Source organism: Bos mutus, chromosome 5 (assembly GCF_027580195.1).
Source record: "Bos mutus isolate GX-2022 chromosome 5, NWIPB_WYAK_1.1, whole genome shotgun sequence".
NCBI classification, from domain to species: Eukaryota; Metazoa; Chordata; class Mammalia; order Artiodactyla; family Bovidae; genus Bos; species Bos mutus.
The window spans coordinates 45,819,799-45,838,039 of NC_091621.1; the positions used below are offsets into that span (position 1 = coordinate 45,819,799).

The 18,241-nt window shown below is 46.5% G+C and overlaps 1 protein-coding gene across 2 annotated transcripts; it reads left to right on the forward strand.

Moving 5' to 3' along the window:
- Nucleotides 1-294: 294 nt before the first annotated feature.
- On the forward strand, nt 295-7,294 carry AMHR2 (anti-Mullerian hormone receptor type 2). 2 transcript variants are annotated; one of them, XM_005902127.2, is made up of 11 exons: nt 295-478; nt 747-929; nt 1,139-1,330; nt 1,600-1,674; nt 1,820-1,938; nt 2,034-2,264; nt 3,551-3,665; nt 3,808-3,980; nt 4,133-4,280; nt 4,467-4,603; nt 6,034-7,294. In XM_005902127.2, the coding sequence occupies exons 1-11, from the start codon at nt 427-429 to the stop codon at nt 6,241-6,243; spliced, it is 1,635 nt and encodes a 544-aa protein (XP_005902189.2). In that variant the 5' UTR covers nt 295-426; the 3' UTR covers nt 6,244-7,294. The 2 variants fall into 2 exon arrangements, with proteins under 2 accessions (XP_005902189.2, XP_070226965.1); XM_070370864.1 differs by lacking the exon at nt 6,034-7,294 and having other exon boundaries at nt 4,471-4,733.
- The last annotated feature ends 10,947 nt before the right edge of the window (nt 7,295-18,241 follow it).

Sequence of the window (18,241 nt, forward strand, 5' to 3'; positions counted from 1 at the left end):
AGAAAATAAGAGCTAGAAGGGCTTTTGGGAACAGGTGAATGGCTCTGAGCACTTAACCTCACTTGGGTTTCCAGCCTGGAAAGAGCTGACAGCAGCCAGCACTTTTTCCTAGGGTCAGCAAAGGGCAGAGGTTTGGCATCACTCTGTTCTCAGTGGGAACTCTAAGGCCCCCTCCTCCCACTTTACAGAGAAAAGAGGAGGTGGCTGAACAGAGGAAGATACAGGACTGGTTCTCTGCTCCTCCCTCTCTCCCTGCTTTTCCCCACACCCATCCTCTCCCCCACAGCAGCCGTCTCCCCCACAGAGACGGGGAAGAGGGAGGCGGGTGGAGTTGGGGGCTGAAGGATCAGAAGCCCCACGGTGCTCTGTGTCTGAAGGAAGCTCTGGCCAGGGACAGCTGTGCTGGCTCCTGCTGCCCGCTCCAGCATGATGCTGGGGGTCTTGGGGCTCTGGGCACTGCTTCCTACAGCTGTGCAAGGTAAGTGTCTACAGGGAGAAGCAGGGTCTTTCCAGCCACCCATCGTGGGAGGGAGCACTTGAAGAGTGATGAGTGGAGTGGGTGAGTGAGGGTGAAGGGTACAGCCAGGTGTTCCCTTGGTGGGGGTCACGTTCCAGGCCTCTGCTGACCCTGTTTCCTCCTGTGGCTTTACCAGGCTAGCTCTGCAATACGGAACATGTTTTGTCTCTCTCTGCCCCTGCATTCACTCCCATCTTGACCCCTCCCCTCCCCTTACCCTGGCCCGCAGCACCCCCCAGCAGGCGGACCTGTGTGTTCTTCGAGGCCCCTGGAGTGCGGGGAAGCACACAGAACCTGGGGAAGCTGCTGGATGCAGGGCCGGGCCCCCCCAGGGTTATCCACTGCCTCTACAGCCGCTGCTGCTTTGGAATCTGGAACCTGACCCAAGACCAGGCACAGGTGGAGATGCAAGGTGAACGGCGCAGCATCTGCCAGGCATACCCGGGTGGGAGAGAGGCTCATCCTGGGTGGGGGTGGCCGCTGAGGAGGGCAGGAGAAATGGAATGTGTGGAGGGAAAGAAAAGGCTGTGAGAGATGGAAGGGATGCCCTCTGTGTTCCCAGACCCGTACACACTCTGTCCCTCCCTTTCTCTCCTCCTTCTCCCAACCCCTCTGCGTCAGGATGCCGAGACAGCGATGAGCCAGGCTGTGAGTCCCCCCGCTGTGACCCAAGTCCCCGAGCCCATCCTCGCCCCAGCTCTACTCTCTTCACCTGCTCCTGTGGCGCTGACTTCTGCAATGCCAATTACAGCCATCTGCCTCCTCTGGGGAGCCCTGGGACACCTGGTTTGGAGGGCCCCCAGGCCATTTCAGGTAGCCACCCAAGGTGCTGGAGCCAGGTGGGGGCTGGGGCCCAGGTTAGATGAGAGGTTAGAACCAGGGCCAATTCTCACCCTACCGCTGTCCTAAGCTTCCCTCCTCCTGGCCTTGAGAAGTTGGTTGCCCTGGTGACTGGAAGATAAGGGGGCTTGTGACCAGGGTGGGGGTGGGTAGAGAAGCAATTCTCTGAGGAGAGGGAGAGAAACAGAGAGCAAGGTTTGGGGCAGGGCTCACCCAGTCTTCTTTCTTGCTCTAACCTCCAGGGGAGTCCACCTGGATAGCGCTGCTGCTGCTGGGACTGCTTCTGCTGCTGCTGCTGCTAAGCAGCAGCATCTTGGGTACTACTCTACCCCACCCCACCTTGTGATCCCCCCCCAAGGCACTGCCCCAGCGCTCTGACCCCTCTCCAGGCTCTCCTGACCCCCATCACTTCCCAGTCTCCATGCCTGGGTACCCTGACCCTAAGGCTGTTCTCTGCCCCAGCCCTGCTGCAGCGGAAGGCCTGCCGAGAGCGAGGTGGGCCAGAGCCCGAGCCAGAGTCAGATTCAGGCAGGGACTGGAGTGCTGAGCTGCCGGAGCTGCCTGAGCTGTGCTTCTCCCAGGTGCCCAGGGATGGCGGGGAGGGGGCCTCTGGGCACTCTCAGAGAGTGTGCTGGAGAGGAAGCCCAGCCCAAACCCAGCACTGTGTCCCCACCAGGTCATACGGGAAGGAGGTCACGCAGTGGTGTGGGCTGGGCAGCTGCAAGGCAAGCTGGTAGCCATCAAGGCCTTCCCCCTGAGGGCTGTGGCCCAGTTCCAAGCTGAGAGAGCGTTGTACGAGCTGCCAGGCCTACAGCATGACCACATTGTCCGCTTTATCACCGCCAGCAGGGGCTGCCCTGGCCCCCTGCCCTGTGGGCCCCTGCTGGTACTAGAACTGCACCCCAAGGTGAGGACCAAGGACTGTCTGTGTGTGGGAAGGTGGGGCGGGGAGTGGTGGCAGCTAGGCCCTGTTGAGGCTTGTTCCTTTGCTGTAGATTGCCTTTTCTCCAGAACATTAAATATGCTTTTTATTTTTTTTCTTTTTATTATTATAAGCAGTACTTGCTAATAATTTTGACTTACAATATATAGACAAGGAAAGGGAGAAATCAAAACAATTCATATTCCCAACCTTAAGGAAAACCAATGTTAAAGACAGATCTCTGGGCACAGACTTCCAAATTCATTCATCTATCCATTCAACTAATATTGATGAACAATATGTTGCTGGAAAAAAACACACCCAGCCCCTGCCCTTTCCAGATTTTACAGAGTAGTAGGGGAGACAGAACGGGATCAAGCAAACACAGAAAGAAATGTAAAGTGTCAAGTGAATTAAGTGCTGAAAAGGTCCTATAAGAAAAGACTAAGGAGGCGTAACTCAAAGGGAGGATCATGAGCAAAAAGGATGAAGAGAAACAGATAGGCAGGGGCAGACCGCACCAGCCTTGTAGGCCTCTAAGGACTTGGGATATCGTCACCTACAGTTCCTCCACCTCTGAAATCTTGAGTTCTGGAAAGTCTCTCCTTTGACCATATACCTCACAGCCCAGCTCAAAAATCACCACTTTTTTGGTTTTGTTTAACTTTCCGGGCACACTGAAGGCGCTCAATAATGTCTGTAGAATGAGGGACTCCACTGTTCCTTTCCTCCCAGCTGCTCTACCCAATGGCTCTCCCCACCCACGCCCTGCTACGGGGTGACACCCCAGGCCAGGTGACTCATGCGGGTGCCCCCACCTAGCCTACTCGGCCTCTTCTGTCTTTATCCCAAGTCCTGTGAGGCAGTATAAGGTGGTTAAAGGTGAGTGATGCTGGCAGTCAGACTGCTGGGGGGTCAGGTTGTACAACTCTCTTGCCCAGGGATTTCCAGCAAGCTCCTCATCCATAAAACAGGAATGACAAGAGTACCCACCTCCCAGGGTTGTAGTGAGGGTTACAGGAGGCCTGGCACGTGCCAAGTGCTCAGGATACTTAAACTAGAGTTTAAAATAGAAAAATAAACTATTTTTCCTGTCAATCTAAGTGATGTACACCCTCACTCCTGCATTGCCTACTGCCGTGCTCTGGGTGTGCCATGTGTAAGTCTGCTGGGAGATGCGGAGGGAAGTCTGACAATTGATCTCTGCTCCTTGGGGTGAATCAGCCTCTTCCAGCTTTGTGTGTCCCCCTTTTTTCTCTGCTTCTCCCCAGGGCTCCCTGTGCCACTACTTGACCCAGCACACCAGTGACTGGGGCAGTTCCCTGCGGATGGCACTGTCCCTGGCGCAGGGCCTGGCGTTTCTCCATGAGGAACGTTGGCAGGATGGTGGGTGAGCTGGGGGCCAGAAGTCATGGGAGTCAGGAGCCATGCTGCTGTTTCTGATTTTCCCTTAGCTTGGAGGGGAAGGATTGGGTCAAAATGACAAAAGAAGAAGATCCGTGCCCCTTCAGCCTGGCTTCTCCCACAGGCCAGTACAAACCAGGTATCGCCCACCGAGATCTGAGCAGCCAGAACGTGCTCGTTCGGGACGATGGGTCATGCGCCATCGGAGATCTGGGCCTCGCCTTGGTGCTCCCTGGCCTCGCCCAGCCCCCAACCTGGGCCCCTAGTCAACCCCGAGGGCCGGCTGCAATCATGGAGGTCAGTACTCTGGAGGAGGGAGAGACCCAGGATGGTGGTGGTGGTGCTGATGACGGAGCAGCGACAGTGCGGCAGCACCTATAGTGTACGGGGTGCTGCTGAGTCTAGTCGGGGGCTTGAGGGTTGCCATGGAGATGATCCTTGCCGTCCAGGCTGGTACCCAGCGGTACATGGCACCGGAGCTCTTGGACAAAACTCTGGACCTTCAGGACTGGGGCACAGCCCTGCGGCGAGCTGACATCTACTCTCTGGCTCTGCTCTTGTGGGAGATTATGAGTCGCTGCCCAGATTTGCGACCTGGTGAGGATGGATGTGACAGCGGCCCCCTCCCTGCCCCCCCCTGCCCCCCGCCCCCGTGCCCCACCTGCTCATTCTAGACTCACCTACGTCCTGACCCAGGAAGCTCTACCTTTCTCCCTCTTGGTCTTTCTACAAGAAGGCACCCCTTGGGCTACCTGACACCTAGCCTCATGTGCCTTTTCCCAGACAGCAGACCACCACCCTTCCAGCTGGCCTATGAGGCAGAACTGGGCAGCACCCCCACTGCCTGTGAGCTGTGGACCTTGGCGGTGGAGGAGAGGAGGCGCCCTCACGTTCCATCCACCTGGTGTTGCTTGACCACTGTAAGAGGGTGCGGGCTGGGGGGCTGGGGACCTGGAGAGTCTCGACATGGGCTTCAGGGACCTATGCACCAGGACAGCCCTCCTGTTCCTATCCCTTCCCGTCTCCCACCACTCCTGGCTCATGTTCAGCTGGAGCTGGGCAAACTTGCTCTGTACTCATGTTCATCCCTTTCCACTGTAAGCCTCACATAGCCCATTCCTGAGACACACACCTTCCTCTTGCTCAGGTTTGCCTTGTCCATCCCTCTTCTCTCCATCAGCAGTTTGCCCTGTTCCTCAGTTCCTTCCTCCAGGAAGCCCTCCTTGGCTTTGCTTCTGGTCTGAGCTCTGCCCCCAGGATGGCTGCTTTCCTGGTACACTGGAGCCCAATATTTGTTTTTTAACATTTTTTTAAAAGTATTTATTCATTTGTTATTTTTGTGTATGCTGGGTCTTCACTGGGGCGCTTGGGCTTTCTCTAGTTGCGGTGCGTGGGCTGCTCGTTGCGGTGGCTTCTCTTGTTGAGGAACATAGGCTCTGGGCCAGCGAACTTCCTTAGTTGTGATGCATGGGCTTATTTGCTCCACACCATGTGGAATCTTCCTGGACCAGGGATCAAACCTGTGTCCCTTGCATTAGCAGGTGGATTCTTAACAACTGTACCACCAGGGAAGAATAAATTTAAAAACATTTATTTATTTGGCTGCATCGGGTCTTAGTTGTGGCACGTGGGATCTCTGTTGCGTCATGTGAGATCTTTCACTGGGGCACACAGACTCTCTAGATGTGTTCCTTGGGCTCCAGAGCACGCAGACTTAGTAGATGTGGCTTCTGGGCTTAGTTTCTCCGAGGCATGTAGGATCTTAATTCCCCCACCAGGAATCGAACCTATGTCCCTTGAATAGCAAGGCAGATTCTGAACGACCAGACCACCAGTGAAGTCCCCTGGAGCCCAATATTTAATCCAATAATTTCCTCATTCTGTTTTACACCTCTGTGTTTCTGTCACGACCCAATTAAAGCCAGAACTAGGGATAAGGTTAAAACAGTGCCTGAATAGTGAAATTTCAGGGTTTCTGCTGAAAACAGTTTCCTTACAGGAGGCCCCTTCTGCTGCTACCTGATCTGAAGTTTCCACTGCTCAAGTGTCTGTTGGGTTTGGTAACAAAGGCTAGGTATTGTTTGCAGAAGACGCTGGTTGCCTGAGAGAAAGGAGCAGTTAAACCATTAATGAGTCTGAACTAGCATCTCAGAGGAAAAGGTGGACTCTTTGGAGAGAACTTTTCTCATAAGAGAGGAAATGAAAGGCGTGATTTCGGTGAAAGGGAGGAAGGAGGCTCCAGGAAGGAACAGTAGAGGAGTGTTGAGACCTGGGCCATCAAGGATGCCTTTTAACGCTGGGGCCACTCAGGGTTCTGAAGTAAAGCCTGCCTCCCGGTCATTCTTCCCAGGACCCTGGAGGCCTGAGAGAGCTCCTGGAGGACTGCTGGGATGCAGACCCTGAAGCGCGGCTAACAGCTGAGTGTGTACAGCAGCGCCTGGCTGCCCTGGCCTCTCCTGAGGAGGCCCACCCCTTCCCTGAGGGCTGTGCGCAGGACTGCTCACTTTGCTGCCTGGAAGACCATTTCTCCACTCCTCCCGTCTGCCATTCTCCCCAGTAGGCTGCAGCTGAGTGCCTGCCACTTCACGGTTCAGCAAGGCCCTTTTTCCAGAAATCCTCAACCTACCTGGACTACTTCTCCTGTGTAAATACGCATTTATGTAGATCCTGTGTTTGTTGTTGTTGTTCAGTCACTAGATCGTGTCTGATTCTCTGCAACTCCATGGACTGCAGCATGCCAGGCTCCTCTGTCCTCCACTATATTCTGCTGCTGCTGCTAAGTCACTTCAGTCGTGTCTAACTCTGTGCCCATAGATGGCAGCCCACTGGGCTCCCCGTCCCTGGGATTCTCCAGGCAAGAATACTGGAGCGGGTTGCCATTTCCTTCTCCAATGCATGAAAGTGAAAAGTGAAAGTGAAGTCGCTCAATCGTGCCCGACTCTTAGCGACCCCATGGACTGCAGCCTACCAGGCTCCTCCATCCATGGGATTTTCCAGGCAAGAGTACTGGAGTGGGGTGCCATTGCCTTCTCTGACTATATCCTAGAGTTTGCTCAAATTCACATCCATTGAGTTGGTGATGCTGTCTAACCATATCATTCTCTGCTGCCCACTTCTGCTTTTGCCTTCAATTTTTCCCAGCATCAAGGTCTTTTCCAGTGAGTTGCTCTTCGCATCAGGTGGCCAAAGTATTGAAGCTTCAGCACCAGTCCATCCAATGAATATTCAGGACTGATTTCCTTTAGGATTGACTGGTTTGATCTCCTTGCAGTCCAAGGGACTCTCAAGAATCTTCTCCAGCATCACAGTTCAAAAGCATCAATTCCTCTTGCTCAGCCTTCTTTATGATCCAACTCTCACATCTACACATGACTACTGGAAAAACCACAGCTTTGACGATATGGACTTTTGTCAGCAAAGAGATGTCTCTGGTTTTTAATATGTTGTCTAGGCTTGTCATAGCTTTCCTTGTAAGGAGAAAGCATTTTTTAATTTCATGGCTGCAGTCACCATCTGCAGTGATTTTGGAGCCTAAGAGAAGAAAATCTATCACTGCTTCCACTTTTTCCCCTTCTGTTTGCCATGAAGTGATGGGACCAGATGCCATAATCTTAGTTTTTTGAATGCTGAGTTTTAAGCCAGCTTTCATTCTCCTCTTTCACCCCTCATCAAGAGGCTCTTTAGATTCTCTTCACTCTTCTGCCGTTAGTGTGTATCATCTCCATATTTGAGGTTGTTGATATTTCTCCCAGCAGTCTTGATTCCAGCTTGTGATTCATCCAGCCTGGCATTTCACATGATGTACTCTGTATATAGGACTTCCCTGGTGGCCACCTATTTCCCCCATAATTTAGTTTCAACAGCACTCTGAATAATCTTTAAACATAAGTTTCATTCTGTCTTGCCTCTGCTCAACAGTCCACTTGCCTTTTTCATGACAATGCTGTGAGCACTATTTACCAAGGGCTCAGAGAAGTTTAGAATGTGTTCAAGGTCATACAGACTTTAAATAACAAAGAAGGGATTTTCAGCCATTAAAAGTGAAGTTTATGCTGGAAATAGAACTGCCATACGACCCAGCAATCCCACTGCTGGACATACACACCGAGGAAACCAGAACTGAAAGAGACGTGTACCCCAATGTTCACTGCAGCACTGTTTACAATAGCTAGGACATGGAAGCAACTTAGATGCCCATCAGCAGATGAATGGATAAGAAAGCTGTGGTACATATACATAATGAAATATTACTCAGCTATTAAAAAGAATGCATTTGAATCAGTTCTAATGAGGTGGATGAAACTGGAGCCTATTATACAGAGCGAAGTAAGTCAGAAAGAAAAACACCAATACACTATATATTAACACATATATATGGAATTTAGAAAGATGGTTACGATGATCCTATATGTGAGACAGCAAAAAGACACAGATGTAAAGAACAGACTTTTGGACTGTGGGAGAAGGCAAGGGTGGGATGATTTGAGAGACTAGCATTGAAACATGTATATTATCATATGTCAAACAGATGACCAGTCCAGGTTCGATGCATGAGACAGGGTGCTCAGGGCTGGTGCACTGGGATGACCCTGAGGGATGGGATGGGGAGGGAGGTGGGAGGGGGGTTCAGGATGGGGAACACATGTACACCCGTGGCGGATTCATGTCAATGGCAAAAACCAGCACAATACTGTAAAGTAATTAGCCTCCAATTACAATAATAAAAAAGTGAAGTTTATGGAAACACCACAAATAATTAGAAACAGATAATATTATATGAACATATGTTGACAAGCCTAGGGTTATGTTAAAACAAAGATAAACCTATGATCACAAGAAAAGCAAACAAATACCAATTTTTTTCAAAATACCCAACCAAAACTGTCAAGATTATCAAAAACAAAGTCTGAGAAACTGGCACAACCAAGAGGAGCCTAAGGAGACACATGACCTCTTGGATAAAATCCTGGAATAGAAAAAAAGGACATTGGGTAAAAACCAAGGAAATATGAATAAAGTATGGAGTTAATAATCCTGAATCAATATCGGCTTATTTGGGTAACAAATGTACCATACTAATGTAAGAGTTATCAATAGGGGAACAGGGTATGGTGAATATGAAAACTCTGTATTACCTTCTCAGTTTTTCTGTAACTCTAAAGCTGTTCCGAAAAAATAAAGCTTATTTAAAAAAATAAAAACTATGACTTGCTTCAAAACTGTGGAGAGGCCATAAATATAAAAAAAAAACAAGGGGAGGCTTGTCGTAAGCATTACGATGTTTACTTGCAATATTTTGAGTGGATGTGCTGTAATATGTTGTATTGGAGGGATCACTAACAGGAAATTCAGAAAATCTACATGATAATCTTGGCTCTTCTAACTCTGAACTCTTAAGAGTTTATTTATTTAATTTTCTCAGTAAGTTGAATGAATGATTCTCTTGAGTAATTTCCAACCCTATAATTCCACGATTCTATGATAAAATATTAAAGTCCCAGTTTTAAAGATTACTTCACCAAATGCAGTATATAACTAGTATGGCATTGCCATGATTAGTGATTCCATACTCATGGAGATGCAGTATACAAATAAATAAACTTCTTATAAACTTGGAAACAGAAATCTATGAATAGAATGGCTCATGGGAGGGAAACCGTGTGGCTGAAGACAGGGGTAAAACGATAGAAAAGGACTGATTTTTTTTAACCTCTTGAATTTTGAATTTTTTGCATATTTTGTATATTAAAATTACATGTTTACTTATTAATTTAAAATGTCTACGCCTAGTGAAAAAAAAGACTGGATGGAAGTATTCCAAAATAATAATTAGTGATTCTGTTTGGTGATGGGACCTCAAAAGCAGTCTTCTTTTTCTTCCTACTTTTCTGTGTTTTCCAAGTTTTCTTTAAGTCTTATGAATTCCTTACAGGATCTAGGAAAAATATGTAAATGAATATGCTATCACCAGAAAAAATTCTTAGAAAAAAAACCCCACAGGTCACTTATAGCACCCTCCTTTGGCACTAAGGGACATGATTTGTAGCATATTTTGTGCTTATTGATACAGTGTTTGCTGAAGTTGTTTCATTTGTGACCATCATATTCTCACCTAGTCTGTAATGGGAAGCATGGAGAGCATGGAGGAGCACAGTTTATATTCTTTCTGGTTTTATTATAGCACCCAGTTTAGGACTCTGGAGTCCTGAGTTCCTAACCTGGATCTGCCACTAACTTGGGTGGAATCTGCAATATGCCATTTCTCCTTTTTTTTCCCACTTATCCCTTGTTAGCATGCAGGGTCTTAGTTCCCTCACCAGGGATTGAACCCATGCCCCTGCTCTGGAAACGCAGTTTTCACTAGACCAACAGGGAAGTCCCCTGCCCCCACCCACCTTTTTTCCTTTTGTCCTGTGCCAGTTTAATGCCTTCACATACTGCCATAGGCCTGCCTACCTATAGTTCTTAGAGAGCAAGCAACAGATGTCTCATGCTGCTTTATATGTCTATAGTGCCTTCCTCCGGAGAAGGCGTTGGCACCCCACTCCAGTACTCTTGCCTGGAAAATCCCATGGATAGAGGAGCCTGGTGGGCTGCAGTCCATGGGGTCGCTAAGAGTCGGACACGACTGAGCGACTTCACTTTCACTTTTCACTTTCATGCATTGGAGAAGGAAATGGCAACCCACTCCAGTGTTCTTGCCTGGAGAATCCCAGGGATGGGGGAGCCTGGTGGGCTGTCTATGGGGTCACACAGAGTCGGACATGACTGAAGTGACTTAGCAGTAGCAGCAGCAACAGCAATGCCTTCCTCAGGTGTAGGAAAACAACTACAAATATTCTATATCTTCAACCTCTTCTCTGAATGTCCTCTTTTCTTTCTCCCACCCGTTAAAATGAACCTTGCTTTTCCTGGAGTGTTAACTGTTTTTTCTTTCACAGACACTGGAGGAAGGTGGATATTTTCCTTGCTCTCTGTTGCTGCCTCTAGACCATTGCTCTTTCTCCTTAAAAATCCAAACTTCTCTGAAATGCATGCCATCAGACCACATGATCTGCGTTGTGGTTACCTGCAGACCTCCTGGTCACTTGTGTATTTGTTGAATATTTTAGTATCTGGTCAAAGTCTTTTTCATCATTACTTTTATCATCATTCTTAGTGACTTAAGTCACTATTTTAATCCTTTCATCTTGACCTTTTTCCTTCCAACAAGATTTTCCTTTACCACCCTTAGCTACCAAATCTGCTTCAAGCATTCCATTCTTTGGGTACCAACTCCTGCCTTTTCAGCTCAGTTACTCTAGAAAGCCTCTATTGGCACATCCAATCCATTCACCCTGTCACTTTTTCACTATTCATCTCACCCCTTAAGTTTTCTCTTCTTTGTTCAGTTTATCTTCCATGGTCTTTCGTTATAATCGCTACACTCTCAACAGCCTTGCCCCTCTTTCCATTTCTCTTATATTTTTGCAGGCAAACCTCATCCCAAGTTAAATCCAGTTCTCTTCCTTTTTCACAGCTGTACCCAAGCATTGGCGTTTAACTGGAAGCAGCTACCACCTGTGCTGACGGGTCTCACTTTACATGTGGCCCATAGACTTCAAGTCAGCCCTCCATACTGACCGACAATCCTAATACAACCCCCTAGTTAATTTATTTGCACACTTTATGAGATGACTATTCCTGACCTTATTCCTCCACCTCACTCTCAACTGATAATCTTGCTTATTTCCCTGAAGAAAAAAAAGATCAGGAGCAAGCAGTAGAGTCACATTTTCCCCCTCACTAAATCTACCAATGCATTTACATCTAGATCTGTGGACTCTGATTTCCCTCCTGTAACAATAGTAACAGCTAACACATGTAGTCTAGGGGTTACTATATGTTCAGCAGTGTTCGGAGTCCTGCATATATTAAGTCATTTAATCCTCACTATGAATTAAGTATTATTATCCCTCACTTTAGAGATGGGAACTGAAACAGGGAAATTTCTTTTGAATTACCTTGTCCAAGGTTACAAAGAAAGTATTCTGGATTCAGAGTATAAGCAGATAGGGTAGGGGTATCCGTGGAGAAAGAGAACCAAGCGTGACTTTTCTGACACAAGAGAAGTCCTTTTGGCCTAAGCCATTTTGTGATCTAACCTTGGCCACAGTGCTTGTCCTTGAACAGGTCTCAGTATTCAATTATCTTAAGGGAAATGAGGGAATGTAGGAATGAAAGAAAAGCAGTCAAGAAACAATAGTTCAGGGTAAGTACCCTGGTAGTCCAATGGCTAAGACTCTGCATTCCTCATGCAGGGGGCCTGGATTCAATCCCTGGTTGGGAACTAGATCCCACATGCCACAATTAAGAACTGGTGCAGCCAAATAAATAAATTTTTTTTTTAAAAAAAGAAACAATAATCCAGGGATAAAACAGAGTCCCAGTTCCTCGTCAAGGGGTATACATAACAATCTGATACACAGCCTTGAGTTCTGCCGGCTCCCACCAAGGTGGAGAATGGACTAATGACGTTGACCTTTTCTGACCCTTATGACTTCAACCAACTAAAGCTTGGACTCTGTCAACCTCTGCCCCACTTCTATGCTGAATTCAACTCTGTTCACACCCCTTCATGAATATGCATGTACTATTAGCTTAAAACTTCCCCAGTCTTGCTGTTCAGGGAAACTCTACTTTGGGACAGATTCCCAGTGTTCTTACTTGCTGCAGGCAATAAATCCTTCCTTCTTCTATGGCTTGGTTGTGTCTTTTGGCTTGACACCTACCAAGAGGTGAACCCAGTTTTCAGGTAACAAGAGCTCATGCTTGGTATTTCTCTGGTGGTCCAGTGGTTAAGCGTCCGCCTGCCGACGCAGGGAACACGGTTTCGATCCCTGATCTGGGAAGATCCCACATGTTGCAGAGCACCTAGGCCTGTGTGCCACAACTACTGGAGACCATGCAGCCTACATCCTGTGCTCCCCAACAAGAGAAGCCACCGCAATGAGAAGCCTGAGAACCCCAAGCAGAGAATAGCTGCTGCTTGCCACAACTTGAGAAAGCCCACGCGCAGCAACGAGGACCCAGCACACCCCATAATAAATAAATTTAATCAGAGTAAAAAAAGGAAATACACTACAATGGGAAAAAGTCTCTTCAGCAAGTGGTGTTGGAAAAGTTGGACATCTGCATGTAAATCAATAAAATCAGAACACATCCTTACGCCACACACACACACACACACAAGGGTCATTCTTTCAACCACTACATTGTATTAAGTGAACTGTCCTATCTAGGGTCAATGTTTTCTCCTGTAAACTTGAACCCCTTTTTTCCTGGTCACTTAGGAACTTTGCTCCTTTGGTTATCCCTTCCATTTTTCTCTCTACTGGATGATTCCCATCAGTTTAAAAACATGCTTTAAATTCTCCCATCTTAAAAAGTCCTTCCCAGACTTCCCGTCCTCTTCTCCCCCGCCCCCCACCCCCACCCTCTTATGATTACTGCTCCATTTCTCTGCTTCCTTGCTTACTAACAATGCTTGGAAGAATCACTTTTATTTGCTGCCTCCACCTTCTCACATATCATTCTCTCCTCAAATTGTGGCAAGCAAAATTTCATCCCTAGAATGTAATTAAAACCACTCCTAAAAAAATTCACTGTTCTTCAAAATCCAATGGCCAGTTCTCAGTCTGCCTCCTACACAATTTATCAACAGCATTTAAACATTTGATAGCTTCTTCCTTGAATCCTTTCTTCACACTTTTCCTCAGATTTCCCACTTACTCACTGGGAAAGGGGAGAATCTATCCTTTCTGTATCCAATTTCTAAATACTGGCAGGCGGGAGTTCAAGTTCTGGGCCTTTTTTCCTACTCTGGCTACCCGTGCCCCCTCACCGATCTTACTAGCTCCTTTAGATACCCCAATAACTCTGGATTGTTTTCTCTTCAGACAAGACCTCTTCCTGAGCACCGAATTGCCTTCTCAACATTTCCACTTGGATATCTGATAGGTTTCCTAAACTTAACCTTGTCCAAAAATACTTACATCTGCTCCTCCCCCATCTTCATCTCAGAAAATGACACCATTATTTCCCACTCAATATTCTTGGGTTTATTCTTGATTTCTCTATTCCTTTCACCTCTACATCCAGTCCAAGCCTGCTAAGTTCTACCTTAAAAAAAAAAAAGAACCCATAAATCAACTATACTTCAATTAAAAAAAAAATACCCAGAATCTGGGGGCTTCCCTTGTAGCTCAATTAGTAAAGAATCTGCCTGCAATGCAGGAGATCCAGGTTTGATTCCTGTGTCAGGAAGATCCCCTGGAGAAGGAAATGGCAACCCACTCCAGTATTCTTGCCTAGAGAATCCCATGGACAGAGAAACCTGGCGGGCTACAGTCCATGGGGTCGCAAGAGTTGGGCACGACTTAGCAACTACACCACCACCACCACCACCCAGAGTCTGACCCTGCTGATCATCTCTACCACTTCCATCCAGGCCACCACCATTCTCCCTTGGACCACAGCAGCAACCTCCTAACTGGGTTCCCTGCTTCACTTTAACCAGCTCTCTCTATTTTGTTTTTTTATTATACAGTAGCCATAATAATAATAATAGCAATTTCATAATTTATATAATAATGTTATTACATATTTATTTATATTCTGCCTCTACCACCAAGATATTACCTCTATGAAGGCAAGGATTTTTTCTTCTGTGTTTTCACTATGTCCCCAGTACCTGGCTAGCTTGAGAAGTATTTGTTGAATGAATGAATGACAGAAGCATGGTAAATCATTTAAGACTTAATGAATGAGCAATATGAGCTTTAAAAGCATTATTTACATGCTTTTTAAATAATCTGAGTTTAGGGAATTTCCTGGTGGTCCTGTAGTTAGGACTCTGTACTTCTACTGCAGGGGGCATGGGTTTGATCCCTGATCAGAGAACTAAAATCCTGCAAGCTAGGCTTCCCTGGTGGCTCAGTGGTAAAGAATCTGCCTGCTAATGCAGGAGACACGAGTTCGATCTCTGGTCCAGGAAGAACCCATGCAACTAAGCCCAGGAACCACAACTACTGAGCCTGTGCTCTAGAGCCTGGGAACCTCAACTACTGAGCCCACGTGCTGCAGTTACTGAAGCCTGGGACCCCTAGAGCCTGTGCTCTGCAATAAGAGACGCCTCTGAAATGAGAAGCCTGCACACTGCAACGAGACAGTAGCCCCCATGCAAGCCCCACAATTAAAGAAAAGCCCACGCAGTAAGAAAGACCCGCCACAACCAAAAACAAATAAAATAATTAAAATCCTGCAAGCTGCACAGTGCAGTCAAAAAAAAAAGAAGAAATCTGAGTTTCAATCTGAGGAAGAATTTCCCAACTAGCAGGTAAGTGAAGAGAGGTATGGAGGATACTGGCAATCTATAAAGGTCCTGCAGGGAGATTAAAAATCATCCTGTGTGAAAGTCGTTTAGTTGCATCCAACTCTTTGCGACCCCACAGACTAGATACAGTTCATGGCATTCTCCAGGCCAGAATACAGGAGTGGGTAGCCTTTCCCTTCTCCAGGGGATCTTCCCAAGCCAGGGATCGAACCCAGGTCTCCTGCATTGGAGGTGGATTCTTTACCAGCTGAGCCACAAGGGAAGCCGAAGAATCCTGGGAATCACCTGAATCTAACAGTAATAGTTCTTAATATAAATGAGAATCATGATACTACTACATGGTAGCATATAAGTGCTTATTATGTGACAGATACACAATTATCTAATCACAACCCTATGAGGTAGGTACCATTGCCACTGTTTTACAAATGAGGAAATTGATGATCCAAGGGGTTAACTTATTCAAGGTCACACCTAAGTGTCAAAGTCACGATTTGAATCCAGGTCTGTCTGACTAACTCCAGAACCATCATGCTCTATTCCTCCATTTGTTCATTCATTCATTCATATAGTTATTTAACAGTTTATTCATTGATACCCTCCTATGTACCAGGCACTGTGTGAACTGTTACCTGTGAAGTGTCCTTCCTTTCAAGAAGCTTACAGTCGAATGCAGGAAGCTAACATAAAGTAATTACTCATTCACGCATGATTATAAGCTGAGATAGATATGCTAAAGGGAAGGCAAGGATCTACTAGCGGCTACAACAAAGGAGTTTACCTGACTAGAGTATCAAGGAGGCTTCCCTGAAGAAGTGATCCTGGAGCTGAGGGCTGATGAATGAGCAGGAGTTAAGTAGGCAAAGTGGAGAGAAATGGGGAGAGCATTCCAGGCTGCAGGGGCAGCAAGTGCAAAAGCCCTCCTGCAAAAGGAATCAAGATTTTCTGCAGGGAAGAAAGAGGCCTGGGGGCTGAAGAGCAGAGAACGAGGGGTGAGAAGTATGAGAGGAGAGCAGAGAGGCAGTACGGTCAGACCACTGCAGACACTGCAGTAATACGATGTTGAGTTTTTTTGGTTTGACAAGTTGGAAGAAACAGACACTTATACAGCTGGTGAGGTGAAAGTGAAAAATGAAAGTGTTAGTTGCTCAGCCACGTCCAACTCTTTGTGACCCCATGGACTGTAGCCCGCCATGCTCCTCTGTCCATGGAATTCTCCAGGCAAGAATACTGGAGTGAGTAGCCATTCCCTTCTCCAGGGGATCTTCCCAATCTAGGGCTGGAACCCAGGTTTCCTGCATCACAGGCGGATTCTTCACCATCTAGGCCTCCAGGGAAGCCTGGTGAGAAGTAAATAAATATAACCTCTATGGAGGATAATTCATCAATATCTATAAAAAGCCAAAATATGTAAAATGACATATCAGGGTTATTTATTCCAGCATTGTTTTTAGTAGTAGAAGATTGAAAATAACACAAATCTCTTTTGATTGGTTAAACTGATTATGGTACATCATATAAAAGAATAAAATGTAGTTGTGAAAAAGAGTGAGGACATACTCTCTACTGATATAGAAACATCTCCAAGATATATTTAGTGGGGGAGAAAAGTTGCAAACTAAACTCTGCATAGTTTGCTGTTTGTATATATTTAAAAGAGGGGATATAAATTTATGTCGGCATTTGCTTGATTATAATGAAGAGAATGTGGAAATGTATACAAGAAACCAATTATGTGGTTATGTGTGTTATGTGAGTTGGGAAGGTTGGGTAAATGGAGAACCGGAGTGAAAGGGAGACTCTTCCCTTTATACCACTTGGTCCTTTTTGGTTTTCTAACATATTACCTATTCAACAAAAATGAATACATTCATGTAAAAATAGTTTCAACCTTTGTCTAAAGGATAATGCAATGCCGCTGAAGAATTTTAAGCAGCAGGGTGATGTCAGAGTTGGCTTTAGAAGACAATTTCCAAGGTTGAAATGTGGAGAATGAATTGAAAGAGGGCCAGAGTGGATGCTGACAGGACAGTCAATGAGACACCACTTCATTCGCACTAGAATGTCTATACCAATAAAGACAGACAGTAACAAGTGTTGGCGCAGATGGGGGGAAATTGGAACCCTTATACATGGTTGGTGGGGATATAAAATGGTGTGGCTATTTTGGTAAATAATTTGGCAGTTCCTCAAAAATGTTAAACAAAGAGTTACCATCAGTTCAGTTCAGTTCAGTCGCTCAGTCGTGTCCGACTCTTTACGACCCCATGAATCGCAGCACGCCAGGCCTCCCTGTCCATCACCAACTCCCAGAGTTCACTCAGACTCAAGTCCATCGAGTTGGTGATGCCATCCAGCCATCTCATCCTCTGTCGTCCCCTTCTCCTCCTGCCCCCAATCCCTCCCAGCATCAGAGTCTTTTCCAATGAATCAACTCTTTGCATGAGGGGGCCAAGGTACTGGAGTTTCAGCTTTAGCATCATTCTTTCCAAAGAACACCCAGGACTGATCTCCTTTAGGATGGACTGGTTGGATCTCCTTACAGTCCAAGGGACTCTCAAGAGTCTTCTCCAACACCACAGTTCAAAAGCATCAATTCTTCGGCGCTCAGCTTTCTTCACAGTCCAACTCTCACATCCATATATGATTACTGGAAAAACCATAGCCTTGACTAGAGGGACCTTTATTGGCAAAGTAATGTCTCTGCTTTTCAATATGCTATCTAGGTTGGTCATAACTTTCCTTCCAAGGAGTAAGCGTCTTTTAATTTCATGGCTGCAGTCACCATCTACAGTGATTTTGGAGCCCCCAAAAATGAAGTCTGACACTGTTTCCACTGTTTCCCCATGTATTTCCCATGAAATGATGGGATCAGATGCCATGATCTTCGTTTTCTGAATGTTGAGCTTTAAGCCAACTTTTTCACTCTCTTCTTTCACTTTCATCAAGAGGCTTTTGAGCTCCTCTTCATTTTCTGCCATAAGGGTGGTGTCATCTGCATATCTGAGGTTATTGATATTTCTCCTGGCAATCTTGATTCCAGCTTGTGCTTCTTCCAGCCCAGCATTTCTCATGATGTACTCTGCATATAAGTTAAATAAACAGGGTGACAATATACAGCCTTGACGTACTCCTCATGACCCAGCAATTCCTCTCATAAGTAAATACCTAATAGAATTGAAAA